Here is a 19,047-nt window from a genome sequence, read left to right as displayed (position 1 = left end):
CTTTGGACAGGCCTCTTGAGAAGGAGAAGGTGATACCTCTGGTCACCGGCTTCATAGAGTCACTCTTCATGACAATTGACAGAGGGAGCTTTGGAAAAGGTCAGTTACAATCCCCCTTTGTTCTCTTTCTCTTCTTTCCTGGCACACCCCAAGTAATTGTAAACGCGTGAAATACAAGAGAATACTACTAACATTGTCTTCTGGCATAACCTCTGTTTGAAATATCCAGGGGGGAAAAAGGGATACAAAGGGCATGTTTCACTGAGACCACATAATGTGGTTGACCGGGGTCATGGTTGCGTTCACACAAGGCAGGTGAAACATCGCATGCCATGGTGTAGAAGACATTCATTTACAAGTCCCAGACTGTCTTGTTTCCCATCTCCCACGCCCACCCGACCTCTGGTCTACATTTCATATTCTAGGCATTTCTGTTTGCTTACATCGAGCAAGACACATTCTTTTGCATCTGTCTGGCTAACTTTGCACATGTGTTTTCTTTACCTGGAGACCTTTCTAGGTCTTTGTCATTCAGTGAACTTGTACAAGCTTAATACCTCTCAGAAGGCCTTCAGACTCTGCCAGGCAGAATGAGGTTACCCTGCCCAAAACACCATTTCCTGTTGTGTACTTGTGTGTCTCTCCCAGCCTGCAAGCAGCAATTTAAAAGCGGGCATTTAGTTTCATTCTAGCATAGCGTTTCTTTTCTAGCCTTTGTGGATAGTAGTCATTTGTTCACTGAAATATTAGTGTGCGACATTCTAGGTTGAATACTAAGCAGACATATTAGAGAATAAAGTGCTACATCTCTGTTGCTCAGTAGCCACATGTGGCCAGTGGCTACCGTATTAGATTGCATCTACTTATTGGCACAAATAGTTTTACCTCTGTAGAAAGTTCTAGTGGACAGCACTGGTCTAGAGCCTAGAGCAGGGGCTGACGAAATCTTTCTATAAAGATTCAAATAGTAAATATTTTTGATTTGGTAGGCCACTATCAATCCCTGTGACCTATATATATTTTGACAGCCCCTTTAAAATGTAAAGAAACATTGTTAGCTTCTAGGCCATATAAAAATAGGCTGCCTACCAAATCTAACTTGTGAGTCATAGTTTGCTAACCCCTAGGCTAAAGACTAAACAAGTGTTTAATTAGTATCATTAATTGAATGTTTTATGGTTAGTAGACATTGGATATGTGCCTTCTCATAAATTGGAGAATAAAGTCAACATGAGTTTTATTCCAAGATAATTACTTAGATACTGAAAAGTCCAAGCCTACTGTCCTCAAGAATCCTGATAATGCCCATGAGTGAGACCATTATACTTCATCCTTGTCTTGGTTAATGAAACATAATTTTATTTTCAAGGGAAAGAATCTTGCTGGGTTGCGCAGGCTGAACTTGACCTCTTGGGCTCCAGCAATCCTCATGCCTCTCACATAGCTGGGTTTATAGATGTGCACCAGTACACCCAGCTCTAAAACGTAAATTTTTATCCTCTACTTCTGAGTAGTGAAAGATAAAATGTAAGACACAGAAACTTCTCTTTTCTGCTATATTTGGATATTTGGCAGTTGTACTTTAAAAGGCATAAATTCACTTTAACAGCATCCTATAATTAGCAAGTATTAAGCAAATGAAATGTTTGATAATTAAATATGACCAAGGAATAAGTAAGGTGGTTTCTCCTATTTTTCTGCCTTTAGGAACCTTATTTGTTCTTTGTCAAGCTGTAAATACTCTGCTAAGTTTGGAAGAATCTTCTGAACTTCTTCATCTGGTTCCTGTGGAACATGTGAAGAACTTAGTGTTGTAAGTAAACCCGTCTTCCATTTGACTTAGTAACGGATAAAATGTAAAAGCCTCAGCTTTTGCAAAATTACTGGAATGATAGTCACACAGTAAACTTTAATCTTGATTTAGGTCCTTTAATTAAAATAAATGTTTTGACGTAGTCTCTAATTACAGAGTCATCTTTGTAAAGGGGTATTGTATTGTATTGTGTGTGTAAATTAGTGTTGCGAAGTTCAAAGGATTTATAATGCTGATCTTCCCAGCAGTAACACTGCACAAAGTTGAGCTTTCATAACTTCTTAGTGGTTTCAACATACACATTCCCACTACTTTCATATCCTACCTCAGCTTGACATGATCAACAATTCAGAAAACTTTGCTGTGATCTTTTTTTTCTATATGCTGAAACAATCCAGTTTTCTGTTTGTTGGTTTGGCTTATTTGCTTTTTACAGTTTAGTTAGCCAGGCCCTGATTTTTGTAGTATCTCAGGGCCATTATTATGCCTTTTTTAAACACCAGGCCTTTTGAAAACCCAGTGAAGGCGTTTGCTCCTTTTCTAGGAGTCTAGTCCATTTTGCATAGTAGTCCAAGGCTTTATACTCAATCCCAGGCAGATTTACTCATTCACTTTATTCAGTAAACATTTGTTTGTATTTCTCGTGTACGAGGCCCTCTTCTACGTACTGGGAAATAATGAATGAAATAGACAAATTCCCTGACTTCCTAGAGCATCGTTCTAGCCAGAAGAGACTACTAGATAGAGTAAATAAGTAAAATATATAGTCTAGGAGAAGGTGTTAAGTGCTGTAAAGAAAACAAAGCAGAGCCAGGGGATAGGAGAGTCCAGAGGTTAGGGAGGTGACAGTTTCACACAGGGAAGCTTTAGCAAGGAGGAGATACCTGAGCAGAAGCCTGAAAGCAGTGCAGGACTAAGCCACAAGGGTATCTGTGTCGGGCTGCTTCCTGGGCTCCAGACCTGGGGGCCACGCAAGTGCTGCCCCTCTGGGCCCTGGGGTCCTGGCTTGAGCACCAGAAAGGCCATCGTGGCCCATGAGAGCAGGGGTGGGAGGTCAGTAAGAGAGCAGTGGGTAGAGGTGGACGTGGCAGACTGTGTGTGGCTTTTAGGCCACTGTGGAGCCTTGGCTTTTACTGAGTGAAGGGGAGGCTGCAGGAGGACTTTGGCAGTGACTTAGGCCTGAATAAGCTCACTCTGCTGCTGTGCTGAAATGCAACCGTGCAGAAATCACACATTGTAGTAATTACAAATCTGGGCAAAGTTTGCATTTCTCCACGATCGAAAATTAGCTTCTTTTAAAGAAGTTTATTTCTTTGACATCACTATATCTGCCATCTTGTGTATTCCCCTTTTCTCAGCAGTTCTGATTATACTTCTCTGAGAAGGCCTTGGGTGAGTTAGTTATCCTCAGCTTGAATGAGGAGTCATTAGTATAAACAATGGAAGGTGCTGTAGAGGTTTGAAGCAAAAGGCACACCCAGCCCAGAGCGGGTCTGCATGTTCCCTGGGAAAGGCCAGCTGGCCTCCCAGCCAGGTACCTCTTAGCCTTTGAGACTTGGAGGCGCCCAATAGGAGTGGATGCATTTCTGAGAGTAGTTACTGGGTTCTGTGCTTGGTGCTGGGCTAGCGAGTGGTTTCATGGCCAGGATAGCCTGGATCGGAGTCTTGTCTGCACTACTTCCTAGCTCTGTGGCCTTGGGTGAGTTAGTTATCAGCTTGAATGAGGTCAGCGTGTACAGGTTAAGCAGCATGTCTAAGGTTATACATTGATGAGCCATGGGGCTGGGTTCAAACCTGGGCCACCTTACCCAGACCAGAGGAGTGTGCTGGGCCACTCCTGCACACTGCCGGTCGTATTCTCTGAGTGCCCGACATATGGAAAACACTTAGTAAATATCACATATATATTTTTTTATGTGATTATCGTTTACAAGTATGTAGATTGAAGAAACACCATGGTATCTGTAGTCAAAACAGTGTACTCAAACCTCTGCCTGCCTCACTGGTGCTAGGCTGCAGAGTCTGTATCTGTTAAGTTATTCTGAGTGTCCATGTGAGATTTTGGCGTGTTAACCTTTTACATTTCCTTCATCAGTGCTCATTTTCTGTGGTTTATATTATAGTGTGTACACTCTGAGGTGTCTGGTGAGGTTTGGGTCTAATAAATAAATCTTGTTGCAGAACGTTTCCTTTGGAACCCTCCGTGTTGCTGTTAGCCAGTCTCTATTATCAGAGATTAGCCATTTGTGGCTGCAAAGGACCACTTTCTGAGGAAGCTTTAATGGAATTATTTCCCAAGTTACAAGCAAACATTTCAACCGGCATATCCAAGGTAATATGATTTCAGGTTTCTCTGTCTCTCTCCTGTTCGTGTGTGGACTGCCAGTGATTGTCACAGCTCCTTAATCAGAAAATGCTGCTGTGAGTGATTTCGGTTTCAAGTCCTGATGTAGCAGAATTAGTTAGAGAGATTAATAAAAATATAAATTCTGGGTTCCCACCTCCAAAGATTATGATTCACTAGGGCTAGTGTGGAACTGAAAAATCTGCATAGCTTCTAAAAGCCTTCTGGGTGGGCTCAGCGCCCATAGCACAGTGGTTATGGCATCAGCCACATACACCAAGGCTACCAGGTTTGAACCTGGCCTGGGCCAGCTACACAACAATGACAACTGCAACAAAGAATAGCCAGGCGTTGTGGGCACCTGTAGTCCCAGTTACTTGGGAGGCTGAGGCAAGAGAATCGCTTAAGCCCAAGAGTTTGAGGTTGCTGTGAGCTAGGATGCCACGGCACTCTACGAAGGGCAACAAAGTGAGACTGTGTCTCAAAAAAAAAAAGTCTTCTAGGTGATTCACCTGCTCATTAAGTGTGTAGAATACTGTACATTACTTAGGAATAAAAAATCACTGATTTTAGTTGAGCTGTAAGCTCAATCAACTTCTTTCCACTTATTTATAGAGATGCTTATAGTGTTATAGTTCAAAGAAATAATATGGTTTATGGATAACCTTAATTGTCTCAGTCTAGTCTGGGGGATCATTGTTCTGTGTACTATGAATTAGGTGTTGGTTGATGTTGAATGTGAAAGAGGGAATAGAATAGGCATGTTTTACTGTGGTCAAATGATGTGTTTTTATTAATTCTGTAAAACTTAAAAATCTCACTCCCTGAATCATTTTCTTCCTATGGTTAAACTTTGGAGTTTGAAACACACCTTTTACTTTCTCTAGATTCGTCTTTTGACAATAAGGATCCTGAACCATTTTGATGTTCGGCTTCCAGGATTGGTGGAGGTATTTTAATTGTTCAAGTAAAAAGGTTTTTAGAAAATACAATTTTACACATTATTTTTTAGTTTCAAAATGATACCTTTGCATAAAATTAACACACTATATACGTATCATAAAAATGGAGTTTTTTGTGATTCTTACTCCCACCTACCAACAAGGCTGCTACTGAGAATCTACAGTTAATTGGTAGATATTCTTTCAAACTTTCTGAATACACACATATAATTTAAAGAAATACCATCATGAGGTTTTTTTCTACATTAGTACCTCTAGTTCTACTTCGTTTGTTTTTGAAATTTGAATAGCGCTCCACAGTTTAAATACCTTCTGTTTAGCCAGTTCCCGGTTGATGGATGGGTAGGTGGGTTTTTATAGTTTTTTTTAACAGTTTAAATAAAAAAGTACCGTAGTGAACATCCTTACACAGATATATATATGTTGGGGAGTAATGCACATTACTACAATTAGAATTGTATACTAAGAGAATACATATATTTTCTATTTCAACAAATGTTGCCAAATAGTTTGAGTGATTTTTGAGAATTAGTTTTCTTTTTTTACTTGTCATTTCTGTGCTAGGTAATAAACCTAAATTATCTACCAAAAAAGTAAATGGCATGAGGAAAAGCTAAATCATTGGCCCCCCCCAAAACTGTTGCTTATTTAATTTAAAACATTAACCTACTCCAGTTTTTCTATTTTTAGACCTTTTGGCACATTTGATGTTCTTTCTGGCAAATACTGATGTTCCTCTCTGGTTTCCTCTGACCGTGCAGGATGATGGGCTATCAGAACGGCCATCCACCTTTGCTATATTACACCAGGCAGAACTTGTTCCAGCCACCGTGAATGATTACAGAGAGAAGCTTCTTCATTTGAGAAAACTAAGACACGATGTGGTGCAGACCACAGTCCCTGATGGCCCATTACAAGAGGTAAAAGTAGCATTTTTTTTTTTTCTTTTTTTCCCCTCCGAGACAGAGTCTCACTCTGTTGCTCTGGGTAGAGTGTCGTGGCATCATAGCTCACAACAACCTCAAACTGTTGGGCTTGAGTGATCCTCTTGCCTCAGCCTCCCGAGTGGCAGGGACTATAGATCCCCACCACCACACCCAGCTAGTTTTTCTGTTTTTAGTAGATATGGGGGTCTCATTTTTGCTCATGATGGTCTCAAATTCTTAAGCTCAAAAGATCTACCTGCCTTGGCCTCCCAGATTACAGGCATGAACCACTGTGCCCAGCACCCCCCCCCTTTTTTTTTTCTTTTTTATTTATGCTTTAAATTCTGTTTGGGGATACATAGCAAATAGTCACCAAAAGAAATATTTTTTAAAAACAAGGTAAATCTCCAATTCTCTTAGATACTTCAAGTGGTTCTACTGCCTTTTTAATACTATAAATAATTCAGTATCTTCTCTTTAAGTATGTGGGGTTGTGAAGCAATTACCTTATTGAGTATTTTTATTGCTTTTTCTGGTAGGATAGAGAAGCTGGCTGCTTTAAGTAGTTTTTTTCACTTCTAGGCTCTCTGGTGCTTCTTATCATTCATTTACAGCATCTAGTGTGTGAACATTTTTGAATACAATCCTTCCCATTTTAGCAGTTCTCTAATATCAACCTTAGACCCTTAACAAAATGATCCTTCTCAAAAAAATAGAACTTTTTTAACCAGTTTTTTTGACATAACAGTCTCAAAATACAGATCCCATTTTTTTTAAAGACTTTAAAGGGAAGAGGATAAATGATTATGATCTGGGGTTAGGTTTTGGAAAAGTATGAAATAAGGACGCAAAACTTACTTAGTAGATGACAGTACAGTTCCAGTTTATAAAACGTAAAAGCAGGAAATTCCTTTTAATTTAGGTAATGTGTCCACAGGCCAGGCACAAGAACCCAGAGGATGATGACTTAACATTTGAACTGTTACTTTGTAATTTACAAAGTGTCTTTATATCTATTACCTCATCTAATCCTTACAAGATAGGCAGTATTAGTACCTTTTTATAAATGAGTAAACAGGGGTTCAATGAAGCTTAGTGATGTGGATAGGTATTAAGTGTCAAGAAGAAGATTTAATTTCAAGGCCAGGTGCGGTGGCTCATGCCTGTAATCCCAGCACTCTGGGAGGCCAAAGCTGGTGGATCACCTGAGCTCAGGAGTTAGAGACCAGCCTGAGCAAAAGCAAGACCCTGTCTCTAAAACTAGCTGGGCATGGTGGCGGGTACCAATAGTCTCAGCTACTCAGGAGGCTGAGGCAAGAGAATCGCTTGAGCCCAAGAGTTTGAGGTTGCTGTGAGCTGTGATGCCACAGTACTCTAGCTGGAGCAACAGAGTGAGACTCTGTCTCAAAAAAAGACTCACTATCAGGTTTAAAGCCTGATGTTCTTTTCTAGACTTGTTTGTTGCAGAACAGACATCAGCCCTCTGTGTTTTTTATCAGGCGTTTTCCTTCCATGACCCTTAAAGATCCATTAGTGGAGCCCTTTTGGGAGTAAGGCCAAGTGAAAGCCTTTCTTTTTCATCAGAACAGTTCTGCTTTTGTATTATGTTGCATTTAGAAAAAAGACTGTTGCTAGAATATATACAAACACCTCATCCCCAGATAATCCTGAAACTGCCATTCTGCATGACACCTTCCTCGCACTTGGGGATGTTAGTCGTAATGAGAGTCATTCCAAAAGGTGATTGAGAAAACTTCAGATTCCCTGAACTGAACTCCTTTGGAGTTTTTGAAAACTCAGACACGTGCTCCTGAAGGCTTAGCCCTTCGCTGCATACTTTCTTGAGTTCTTTGGCATCTCTGCTTTACTGACTCGAGTTTAGGCTTTGTCTTCTTTGTCAAGTGGTGGCAAGTCAGGACATTTGATCATTAGTCAAATCTGTTTATTCAGATGTATCCTTTAGATGTGAACATCCGCAGTGAATTTGAATACCATGTTTGCTGTAGTGATTCTTCCATGTTAAAAGTGACATTTTAGGGAAAGGAGGAAAATTAGCATGCACCGACCAGTTTGGATTGGTACCTCCAGCTTTTGTTCTGAAGTCATAAGCTTCATTCCAAACTTCAGCTTGTCCAGCTCTGAGTGGTGGCATTTCAGGACTTCGGTTCTGCCTGTCTGTTGCATTTCATCACCACGAACTAGTCCCTGTCGTTGCAGGTGCCGCTTCGCTATCTGCTAGGCATGTTATATGTTAACTTCAGTGCTCTCTGGGATCCTGTGATCGATCTCATAAGGTAAGCCTGGGTTCAGTGGGTGAAGCTGTTAGTTTTTAACTACTGCAGAATGATGGGGCCAACACTATACTCCTTCTAGGTGTGATTTGAATGAATGGGTGTGTGCAATATTTATAGCTACCTTAAATCCTTTGTGGGATAAGGTGAAGAAAAAATAAGCATTAACTATTCTCTCTGATGCCACATCTTCAATATCTCATATGTTATAGGTATGTTTCTTTGTGCATTGAAATAACGTTCAAGGACTTTCTCACCTTATATGATATTTCTGTGTTACTGAAATTTACAGTTAAAATTTTTATAGCAAGAAGGTATGTTATAAGAATTGCATGATTTTTTTTTTGTATACATTGAGTCATTAGCCATACTTTAATTTAAAACTAAGGACTTTTCAAAACCCTTGCTGTCTAGGATCCAAAATGCCTTTATCTCTCAAAAGGACCTTAATAGTTACACACAAAGGACCTGTTACATCTCACATTTACAGTCTGTTCTTTTACAGACATTTCTCTTCAGGAAATCTACTCTTGTCTTTTATCAGATTGGAAACATGTCACGTATGGCCTTTTAGAAGCCCAACTACTGTTTCTTATTTGACAGAAGCAGAGTAGACAAATCCCTTTACAGTTTGGAACCAATTGGTCTGCCTTTTACTACCCTTCACAGCATCAAACCCAGTGTGCTAAAAGCAAGGACCTCCCAGTATCAGCTTCATTAGTTTGTTGATTGAGCTTTCAGAAGATGGGAAGAGTCTGACGTGTGCGTTACCAGTAGCCCACCGTCAAACTTGTTGGTTCTTCCATTACTTAGTGCCTATAATAATTCTTCATAGTGACTCCGTTGGGTACATTTTTCTCTTTGGAAAGATGGAAACAAGAAGAAACCTGTTGGTTTGTTTTCCATGTGTTTCCATAACATGTATAGTTTGTGTCTTGTATAAACTTTGTGCATATTCTTAGAAAATTAATGAGGAAGTATATAAAATATTCAAGAGTATTGTTGTTAGGATATTGAACTATAACACTCTATATGGTCCATCTAATGTCTTCTCTTTTTTTTTTTTTTTTTTCTTTTGAGACAGAGTTTCGCTCTCTGGCCCTGGGTAGAGTGCTGTGGCATCATAGCTCACAGCAACCTTAAACTTCTGGGCAGAAGCAATTCTTCTGCCTCTCTTATTATTTATTATTGTTATTTTTTGGAAACAGAGTCTCAAGCTGTCACTGTGGTTAGAGTGCCATAGCATCACAGCTCACAGCAACCTCAAACTCCTGGGTTTAAGCGATTTTCTTGCCTCAACCTCCCAAGTGGCTGGGATTACAGGCACCCACCACAATGTCCAGTTATTCTTTTTGTTGTTGTTGCAGTTATCATTGTTATTTTAGCCGGCCCAGGCTGGGTTTTAACCTGACAGCCTCGGTGTATGTGGCCGGTGCCCTATTCACTGAGCTACAGGTGCCACCCTTCTGCCTAAAAAATAAATAAATAAAAATAGTCTTCTTATAAGAGTCATATAAATTTTTTAGTGCTTTGATTATTAAAAAAAAAATTATGCTCAAACGTAGGCACATTTTTTTCTATAGAAGAAAGTGGAAAAGTTGTTCACAGCCCCACACCAAAGTATAACCTAATCAACAATTTAGTTACGTCCTTTCATTCTTCTCTGTAAGAGATCTCCAAATAAAGATTATGCCACACTTTTTGTTTTCTGTTCTTTTCTCTTAGTTCTCATGCACACGAAATGGAAAATAAGCAATTTTGGAAAGTTTACTATGAACATCTAGAAAAAGCAGCTACACATGCTGGTACGTCGTGGGGAATGGGGAGGCTGGGAAGAAAGGAAAATGCGTTATCTTTGATATTCTTTGAGTCTGGTTTATTGTTGCCTTATATTACTCGAGAAAGTAATGTCCTCTCTTGAGGACACACATAGGACAAATGTTGACATTTCTCTAGGGGTATGACAACTTTTTTCTCTTGCAGAGAAAGAATTGCAGAATGATGTAAGAGAGGAGGAGAAGTCTATTGGAGATGAAAGTTGGGAGAAGCCCCAGGAAGGAGATGTTGGCCATCTTTATCATGAACAGTTAGCATTGAAAACGGACTGTCAGGAAAGACTAGACCACACCAACTTCCGATTTTTGCTTTGGCGAGCTCTGGCAAAATTCCCAGAAAGAGTTGAGCCTCGGTCCAGGGAGCTTTCCCCACTTTTCTTGAGATTTATCAAGTAAGTATTCTCTTCTAAAAATGTCCTAGGTAGGGTATGCGGAAGAGAAGGTAAGAAGTATTAACGTCCCAAATTGGCTAAGTATTTGATATATCTTGTTTTGTTTCCAAATCATTGGCACATCTATAAAGCACTGGCTTTATTAGGTAGCAACTAAACTATAATGGTTTCATCTAGCACTTAATTTTTTTTTTTTTTTTTTTTGTAGAGACAGAGTCTCACTGTACCGCCCTTGGGTAGAGTGCCGTGGCGTCACATGGCTCACAGCAACCTCCAGCTCTTGGGCTTACGCGATTCACTTGCCTCAGCCTCCCGAGCAGCTGGGACTACAGGCACCCGCCACAACGCCCAGCTATTTTTTTTTGTTGTTGTTGTTGTTATTGTTGCAGTTTGGCCGGGGCTGGGCTTGAACCCGCCACTCTTGGTATATGGGGCCGGCGCCCTACTCACTGAGCCACAGGCGCCGCCCTAGCACTTAATTTTTATATGAATCAGAATTTAACCACCCCATAAATGGAGGCATTAATAAAAAGATTACAAGTTATAATATAAGAAGGACTGTGTTGTATTTGATCAACCCACAAAGGTTTAGTTATTTCTTGCTCTGTTATTCATCATTTTATTGCCTGCCTGAGGCTTAAAGGTATTTCCAGTAACCCAACCCCAATCACTGTTTTGAGCCTCTTAATCTTTCTTCTGATGCTAAGAAATGTACTCTGAAAATAATAAGGGGTTTCTAGAACATTATTTTGTTTTGACTGTATGTGCTGTATGAGAGTCTGATTGCATAAAAACTCTAGGGTGTGGTATGCAGAACAGTATTGAGCAATCATAAAAAAGCATATTTTTTAATAATATTCTGTTCATAGGAAAATGCTGTAGGGTTAGGTTAAGCAGGCCATAAACCACACCATGCTGGGCTTGTTTAAGAAATAGCCAGGAGGCTCAGCACCTCTAGCACAGTGGTTACGGTGCCAGCCACATACACTGAAGCTGGCAGGTTTGCACCCAGCCTGGGCCAGCTAAACAACAATGACAGCTGCAACAAAAAAATAGCTGGGTGTTGTGGCGGGCACCTGTAGTCACAGCCAGGACTGAGGTAAGAGAATTGCTTAAGCCCTGGAGTTTGAGGTTGCTGTGAGCTGTGATGCTGCAGCACTCTACCGAGGGTGACAACTTGAGACTCTGTCTCAAAAAAAAAAAAAAAAATAGGCTCGGCACCTGTGGCTCAAGCAGCTAAGGCGCCAGCCACATACACAAGAGATGGTGGGTTCAAATCCAGCCAGGCGGGCGCCTATAGTCCCAGCTACTTGGGAGGCGGAGGCAGGAGAATCGCTTGAGCCCCCGAGTTGGAGGTTGCTGTGAGCTGTAATGCTACGGCACTCTACCTAGGGCGACAGCTTGAGGCTCTATCTCAAAAAAAAAAAAAAAATAGCCAGGAGATGTGACACCAGCAGAAGGATCCAGGGAGAGAGTGATTAGAGATGCCGGCAGGGAGGTGGCAGGAAGCCACATTGCCCTGGGCCTTTATGTGATAGGAAGGACTTTGGCCTTTACCTTCAGAGAAATGGGAAGCCACTGGGAGGTTTAAGCAGAAGGATGACTTACCTGAGTTTTCTTAAGGATTTTTCTGGCTACCGTATTGAGAGAGGATAGGCTGTAGGGTGGCAGTGGTGAGAGCAGAGAGACCAGTGAGGAGGAAATTGCAAGTCTGGGTAAGAGGCGATTTTGACTTGACCACCATTTTAGCAGTGAACATGTTTTTTTTTTAAATTTCAGAATATTACAGGAATACACATGTTTTGATTACATAATTTGCATTTATACATTCCTGGTCGAAGTTATAAGTGTGCCCTTCACTCGGAATGTGTGCGTTGTCCCCATTCGGTGTGAATTCACCCCGCTCCCCTTCCCCCCTTCCCCTCCTCCACCTCCTTGATGCCCGTTGACTTTTGCTTCCACATCTGCCCATAAGTGTTGATTGACTATTTCCAATTTAATGTTGAGTAGAGGCGGCATTTGTGTTTCAGTTCTTGTAATACACTTAGAAGAATGGTCTCTAGTTCCATCCCAGGTTGTCATAAAGGTACTGGATCACCATATTTTCTTACGGCTGAGTGGTACTTTGTGATATACATATACTACATTTTATTAACCCATGCATGCATTGATGGGCATTTGGGTTGTTTCCACCTCTTTGCAGTTGTGAATTGGGCTGCTGTTTACATTTGAGTGCAAGTCGTTATGATAAAATGAGCTTTTTCCCTTCGGGTAAATACCTAGTAGTGGGATTGCTGGATTAAATGGTAGGTTTACTTTTAGTTCTTTGCAGTATCTTCGTTGTTTTCTGTAGAGGTTGTACTAGTTTGCAGTCCTGTCAACTGGGTGTGACTGTTCCTTTCTCTCTGCATCCATCCCAGCATCTGTTGCTTTGAGACTTTTTGGTAAGAGCCCTTCTCGTTGGAGTTAGATGATATCTCACTATGATTTCAATTTGCGTTTCTCTGGTGATTAGAGATGTTGAGCATCTTTTCTCGTGCTTATTGGCCATTAGACTATCTTTCTTTGAAAACTTTCCGTTCATGTCTTATTTATTTATGTTTGTTGTTCCTCCAATTTATTTATTTTTGTTGTTCCTCTAATTGCTTTTGAGGGAAGATGGCCATTTTTTGAAGGTTTTCAATTTGATAAGATCTATTTTTGAAGGATCGCAACTAGATTAGTCAATGGGATTTGCCAATAGATGAGATGCAGGTTGGGATGTGTGGGGGCCGTGGGGACCTGGAGGGGAAGGGAAAGGTACGGGCGGGGACGGAATCAAGGGGGTCTCCTCAAGTGTTAGTCCCAGCAACTACAAGTAGAGGGTTACCTGAGATTCGGAGGAATGCGGGAGATGCAGGTTTGTGGGGAGAATCAGAAGCAAGAGTTCATTTTTATCAGCAAAGCTGGAGGCAAATAAATAAGTAGTTCATTTTTAGATGTGTTACGTTTGGGATACTGAAATAGGTAGTCAAGTAGATACGTCAAGTAGGCATTGAATTTAAAAGTTTGAAGTTCAAGGGAAATATTTAGTCTAGAGATGATAAATTGGGAATTATTGAAATATGGTTGGTATTTTAAATCATCAGACAGGAAATAAAGTCATCTGTGATATGAATATAGAGAGAAGACTTCCAAGGACTGACACTAGTACTTAGAGATTGATAGGTAAGGGACCAGCAAAGGAGGCCAGGAAAGAGTGAGCGAAGGAGAACCGAGAGCACCTGCTGTCCTGGAAGCCCAGCGAGCAGGATCTCAAGGAGGAGGCTGTCAGTTAACTCAGACGCGTCTGAGAAGTCAATCAGGAGAAGAACTAATGTGGGGACTTTAGCATCAATCAGGAGAACTAACCGTTGGCTTTGGCGGGGACTTTAATGTGAGTGGTCCACACGGAGGTGACCTGAACAAGAGTTGTTTTGTTTTGATTCATCTGCTAGGACTCAAGAGGAAATGGAGAAGAAAAATGGAAGCAAGTTTGGACAGGTTTTGTACTAAAAAAGGAACAGACATGGAGCAGTAGGTGGAGGGGACTGTGGGAGCGGAGATGGAGATGTTGAGGTCTGGGCTGTAGTTACGGTTTAAGCAGCATACGTGTGTATGATACTGGTGCAGATGATCCAGAGGGAAGGGGAACGCTGGTAATGCAAGGAAGACGATAAAATGGCTAGAGCTGTGTCTCCAGGTCGGTGAGAGGAGACAAGAGCCGGGGTGTGAGTGGAAAGGTTTGCATGAATCGTTCATTCCGGCAAAGGTTACACACACAGATGCAGCACATCAATAGATCCGATGGCAAAGAATGATGATTTTCTTTTTCTCGCATAATTCTTTGGTCATAAATTTATTTATAGAATAAGAGCAATGATATTTAGCGCTTTTTTTTTGCCTTATTCTGAAGGTCATATAAAATAATGTTTATCAGTTGTATTGGGAATTGTGCAGAGCTGCACGTAATTCCACCTGGTATTAGTGGTGTTAGTAGGATAGGAACTTCCTCCCATGTTAAGTTCCCAAGTTTTCCCTGAGGAATTAGCTTATCCCATAGCCGAAGAGTAAAGACTTGTCTCTTAACAGTAACAGATGCTACAGGAGTAGGGACGGAAAGAAAAGTCTATAGCAGAAAGTAGATCTCTGAGCTTAGGAAGACTGAGAGTAAAGATAACTCTAATAATATTCTAAAAAATATTTAAGACTCATTGGCTCTGATTTTAGATTCATCCAAATAATACCAACCTCAGATGCTATTCTTACTTCTGACTTTGAAATACACATATTATGGGTTAGTTTATTTTATTTTTTTTTTGACTAGCAATTTATAAATATGTTTCAGTTAATTTGATATTAGAACTAATTTGTGACTCCCTTATCAACATTCTCTGAGAAGACCCAAACCAGAAGCAGGAGTGAATTACAAACAGTGGCAACAACATCCCAGGAATAGGTGACATTTAATAGGTGACTTACTGTGCGTGCCACGGACTCTTACAAATGCTTTGTATAAATTACAAATTATGAATTATGAATTATTTAATAATGAGTGAACATAGTATATTGTTCATGGAGATAAAGTTTAAAATATGTAATACGTAGTTAAATTGAATGTTGATTGTATCATAGGAATGTTATTAAGTGGGTGAGGGTATAGTTTGTAACCTGCAGCAACTTTGGTCGTTCATGTATTTTTTTTGCTTATTACATGCTGGATTCTGCTAGACGAGAATATAAAGTAGGTAATATCCTAGCCCTCAGGTTGTAGTTCAGTGTGCTATTCTGGAGGTTAACCTTTAACATAGAGTTTCTTATTACAGTATCTTCAAACATAGCATTTTATGAGTGCATTTTTTCAGTGAGGACTTGAAAGTCCATCCGATCAGTTTCCTAACATTTTTACCCCAGTGCCCTGCATTCAACAGACAACAAAATAATTGTCGGGATGAATGAATGAAAGTGACACAGACTGATAACATTGCATGACATACTTATATTCAGCTATAGGACAGGACTAAAATTACAGGAATAGAATTTAATAAGAACAAACGTGAATACTGTAACAACTATCCAAGCTTAGTTCAGAGGAGATAAAACAGAAAGACTTACTAATTTTGGTTATTTGATCATTCAGTTTAAATCTCTGTGGTGTTGTGGCTGCTCCCAAATAGTTACTTCTGTCTTACCAGACCATTCCTGGAGGACTGAAGTTTGGTGTGACAGTGTATTTTTGAAAGGACATTGGCAAAAGAGAATGTACCTGGTGGATAGTGACCAGCAAGGTCCTAATGCTGTACCTTAGTCATTTCATAGAATTCACCTCTCACCTCCTTTTTCCTCAATTATGTTTCCAGAGATAGGGAAGCTGATTTCAGCTCAGTTCAAAATAGACATTTCAAATATTTTCAACATTATAACAATGGAATGGGCTGTCTTCTACAGTTAGTGATTGACTTGTCAGGTAGGTACTTATGAGGGACTGAATGCATAGGAGTAGTGTCGCAGAAGCAGCTTGACTAAGCCGCCTCTGGTATCTTTTTGGTGTGTGATCCTGGGAGCTATGGACGTCGCTCTTGTGAATAGGATTAGTACCTTTCCAGTGAGCACACACACTTCATCAGTCTCATAGCATTTTCTTTCCACCGTAGCAACGAGTATTACCCGGCAGACCTGCAAGTTGCTCCAACCCAGGATCTGCGGAGAAAAAGCAAAGGGGTTGCAGCAGAAGAAGCAGAAGAGGAGCCTGCCATGGGAGATGAGGAAGAGTTGGAGGAGGACATGGTGACCCAAGATGAATCCTCACGGAGGAAAAAGACAAGAAGGGCTGCAGCAAAGTGAGTTGAGCACTGCTGAAAGCTCAGACATGTGCAGTTCTGGAAGGAGGAGGTGCGGTCTCTCGTGGCCTACATGTGGATGGCCTGGAATAACATACTCAATCTATAAGAGTGTTACCTCTTCCTGGGACTCTTTCAGTCTTAGGAATTTTTTGGTTGGTGACTTACTAGTTTTCTCTTGTTGAGCCACAGAACATTAGCGTTGGCGAGGGGTCTTGTGGAACCATCTGTTCTTAGTTCCTTTTTATAGATGAGAGCTTTGGGGCCTGGCGTGTCTAAATACTGCTCCGTGACCTTTGTTCGCTGTCACGGCCCGAGAGCGCTGTGTTTGTGTGCTCGGGGATCACGTAATGGAACATCTTTTCTAAATAAGTCCGTCAGCACTTTCGCCCTGCCTTTTGACTTGCCTCTGCTGGTTACTTCTCCCTTGTACTGCTCTGCTCTCCTATTCTCTTAGTTATTCATTTACCTAACTTGCCAGAAACCTCCCCCCCAAAAAGCAGTCACGCTTTCGGAAGGTATTTCAACTTACTTGAAGACTGCCTGAATTGAGGCATTTAAGACGAGTTATTTTAACACTTTAGATCTCAGTGTAATGTGTCCATGTGTTGTATTTCCCGTGAGCTGTTTATTAATCCGCCCATTTAGCAACAGTGTTAAGTTCCTTTAAAAATGTTATAGGCACACAGGAAAGAAGTACCTGACTGTAACCCAAAGACCCAGGGAGGACTTGCTAAGGAGAGGGCAGCTTTGAGGCTGAAAGGTGAAAGTTTACCAGGAACTGAGGACAAAGGAGGGCTTGCCTGCTAAGGGGAAGGTCATGGCCAAGCTTCGTATGATATATGGTAGTTCCCCCTTACCTGCAGTTTTGCTTTATATGATTTCAGTTAGCAATCACAGTACAAAAATATTAAGAGATTTCCTCTTCTTTCTTAGTAAGCAAGAGCCACAGTTAACCTAAATCTGGACCTCTGTCGCCTGACGTCCGTGTTTTTGTTATATGAAAGTGTGGAAGAATATATTCTACTACTTTCTTGCCTGCTGCATGGAACCTAGATAAGGAATAATTCCAAAAAAAATCTGAGTTCAGCTTTGGAATGTATTACTGTTTTTGGTTACTTTTTTCATAATTTTAGCTTAATTTAAATCATTCTGAGCACTTCCTGAATGATTTTCTGGGGTGAGGACCCTGGATTTCAGGGAGAGGTCTGCCTGAGATTTGAGATGTCTGGAGGATTTCCTAAATGCTAATAATTAAAATTTACTTGTACTATGCATGTACAGCAAAACTGTAGGCAGGGTGTTTAGAATACTTGTCAGAGAGAATAAAATTGTGAATAATATCAATTATTTAACTCTGTGCATTCTCTTTTATTTTTACTAGGCAGTTAATTGCTCATTTGCAAGTTTTCTCTAAATTTTCAAATCCACGGGCCTTATATTTGGAATCCAAATTATATGAGTTATATCTTCAGGTAAGTGAAATATTAGTAAGTTCATGGCACTGTAATTCTTTGTGAACTTTTCTCTAGCATTCTTTGCCAAAGTAGCTATTAGGTTTTCAATAATTATTTGTTAATTCATAGGCATAGTTCCTGGTATCTTGAGAAACAGTGTTTGACAGCACTTATTTAGTAGATTTTAAAGGCATTTTTGGCACTAAACATAAATCAGCTGTATCAACAGTGATAATAACAAAGAATGAATTATGTCATAGGAATTAGTTTTTAAAAGAGGAGGAGCTATACATGTACCAAAAACAATTGGCTACTTTTCCTTTCTAGTTGAGCCCGCCTTCATGGAGGACAGAATTTTAGAATCTATTAGACTGAGTGAAAACAGATAATTGGAATAATAGTCTGTCGTAATCATAATGTATGACCCTGAATTTAAGAAAAGATTACAAAAAATAATGTCAGGAATAAAGTAAGCATTGAATGTCATTCATTCTAAGCTCTCTGGGGAAATGAAATTTTCTTTTTTGTTTTGAATGTAAAATGTTTTAGATGAAACATTGATCATTTCAGCACAGTTTATTCATATTCTACCTATAAATTCCGATAGACCTGATTGATACAGTCAAAAGTCTGTTCATAGGAAGCAAAAATTTTTTTATTTTTCCCTTTCTTTTCTTTTCTTTTCTTTCTTTCTTTTTTTTTTTTTTTTGAGATAGAGTCTCACTTTGTCGCCCTCAGTAGAGTGCTATGGCATCATAGCTCATAGCAACCTCAGCTCTTGGGCTTACATGATTCTCTTGCCTCAGCCTCCTGAGTAGCTGGGCCTAAGGCACTCGCCACAACACCTGGCTATTTTTTTTTTGTGTGCAGTTTGGCCAGGGCTGGCTTCGAACCCGCCACCCGCAGTATATGGGGCCAGTGCCCTACTCACTGAGCCACAGGGACTGCCTCCCTTTATTTTCTTTTTTAGAGACAGGGTCATACCCTGTCCCCCACGCTGGAGTGTAGCATCCTGATTATAGCTCACTGTAACCTTGAATTCCTGGACTCAAGATTTTGTTGCCTCAGCCTTCCCCATAACTGGGACTATAGGTATGCTCCATAGCACCTGGCTAATTTTATTTTTTGTAGGTACCAGGTCTCACTATGTTGCTTAGGCTGGTCTGGAA

At 40.4% G+C, this 19,047-nt stretch overlaps 1 protein-coding gene across 1 annotated transcript in view; it reads left to right on the top strand.

The window, feature by feature from the left end:
• Positions 1–19,047, top strand: part of UTP20 (UTP20 small subunit processome component) — a 110,650-nt gene that overhangs the window by 19,196 nt on the left and 72,407 nt on the right. The window contains exons 14-23 of the mRNA XM_053583572.1: positions 11–99; positions 1,708–1,813; positions 3,995–4,145; positions 5,045–5,107; positions 5,881–6,039; positions 8,263–8,339; positions 10,062–10,141; positions 10,320–10,563; positions 16,236–16,421; positions 17,806–17,896. Of these exons, the coding sequence (XP_053439547.1) occupies positions 11–99; positions 1,708–1,813; positions 3,995–4,145; positions 5,045–5,107; positions 5,881–6,039; positions 8,263–8,339; positions 10,062–10,141; positions 10,320–10,563; positions 16,236–16,421; positions 17,806–17,896 (1,246 nt within the window). The remainder of the gene's footprint in view (positions 1–10; positions 100–1,707; positions 1,814–3,994; positions 4,146–5,044; positions 5,108–5,880; positions 6,040–8,262; positions 8,340–10,061; positions 10,142–10,319; positions 10,564–16,235; positions 16,422–17,805; positions 17,897–19,047) is intronic.

The sequence above is a fragment of the Nycticebus coucang genome, chromosome 3 (genome assembly GCF_027406575.1).
Source record: "Nycticebus coucang isolate mNycCou1 chromosome 3, mNycCou1.pri, whole genome shotgun sequence".
Classification (NCBI taxonomy): Eukaryota; Metazoa; Chordata; class Mammalia; order Primates; family Lorisidae; genus Nycticebus; species Nycticebus coucang.
This window is presented reverse-complemented; position numbering and strand designations above follow the sequence as displayed.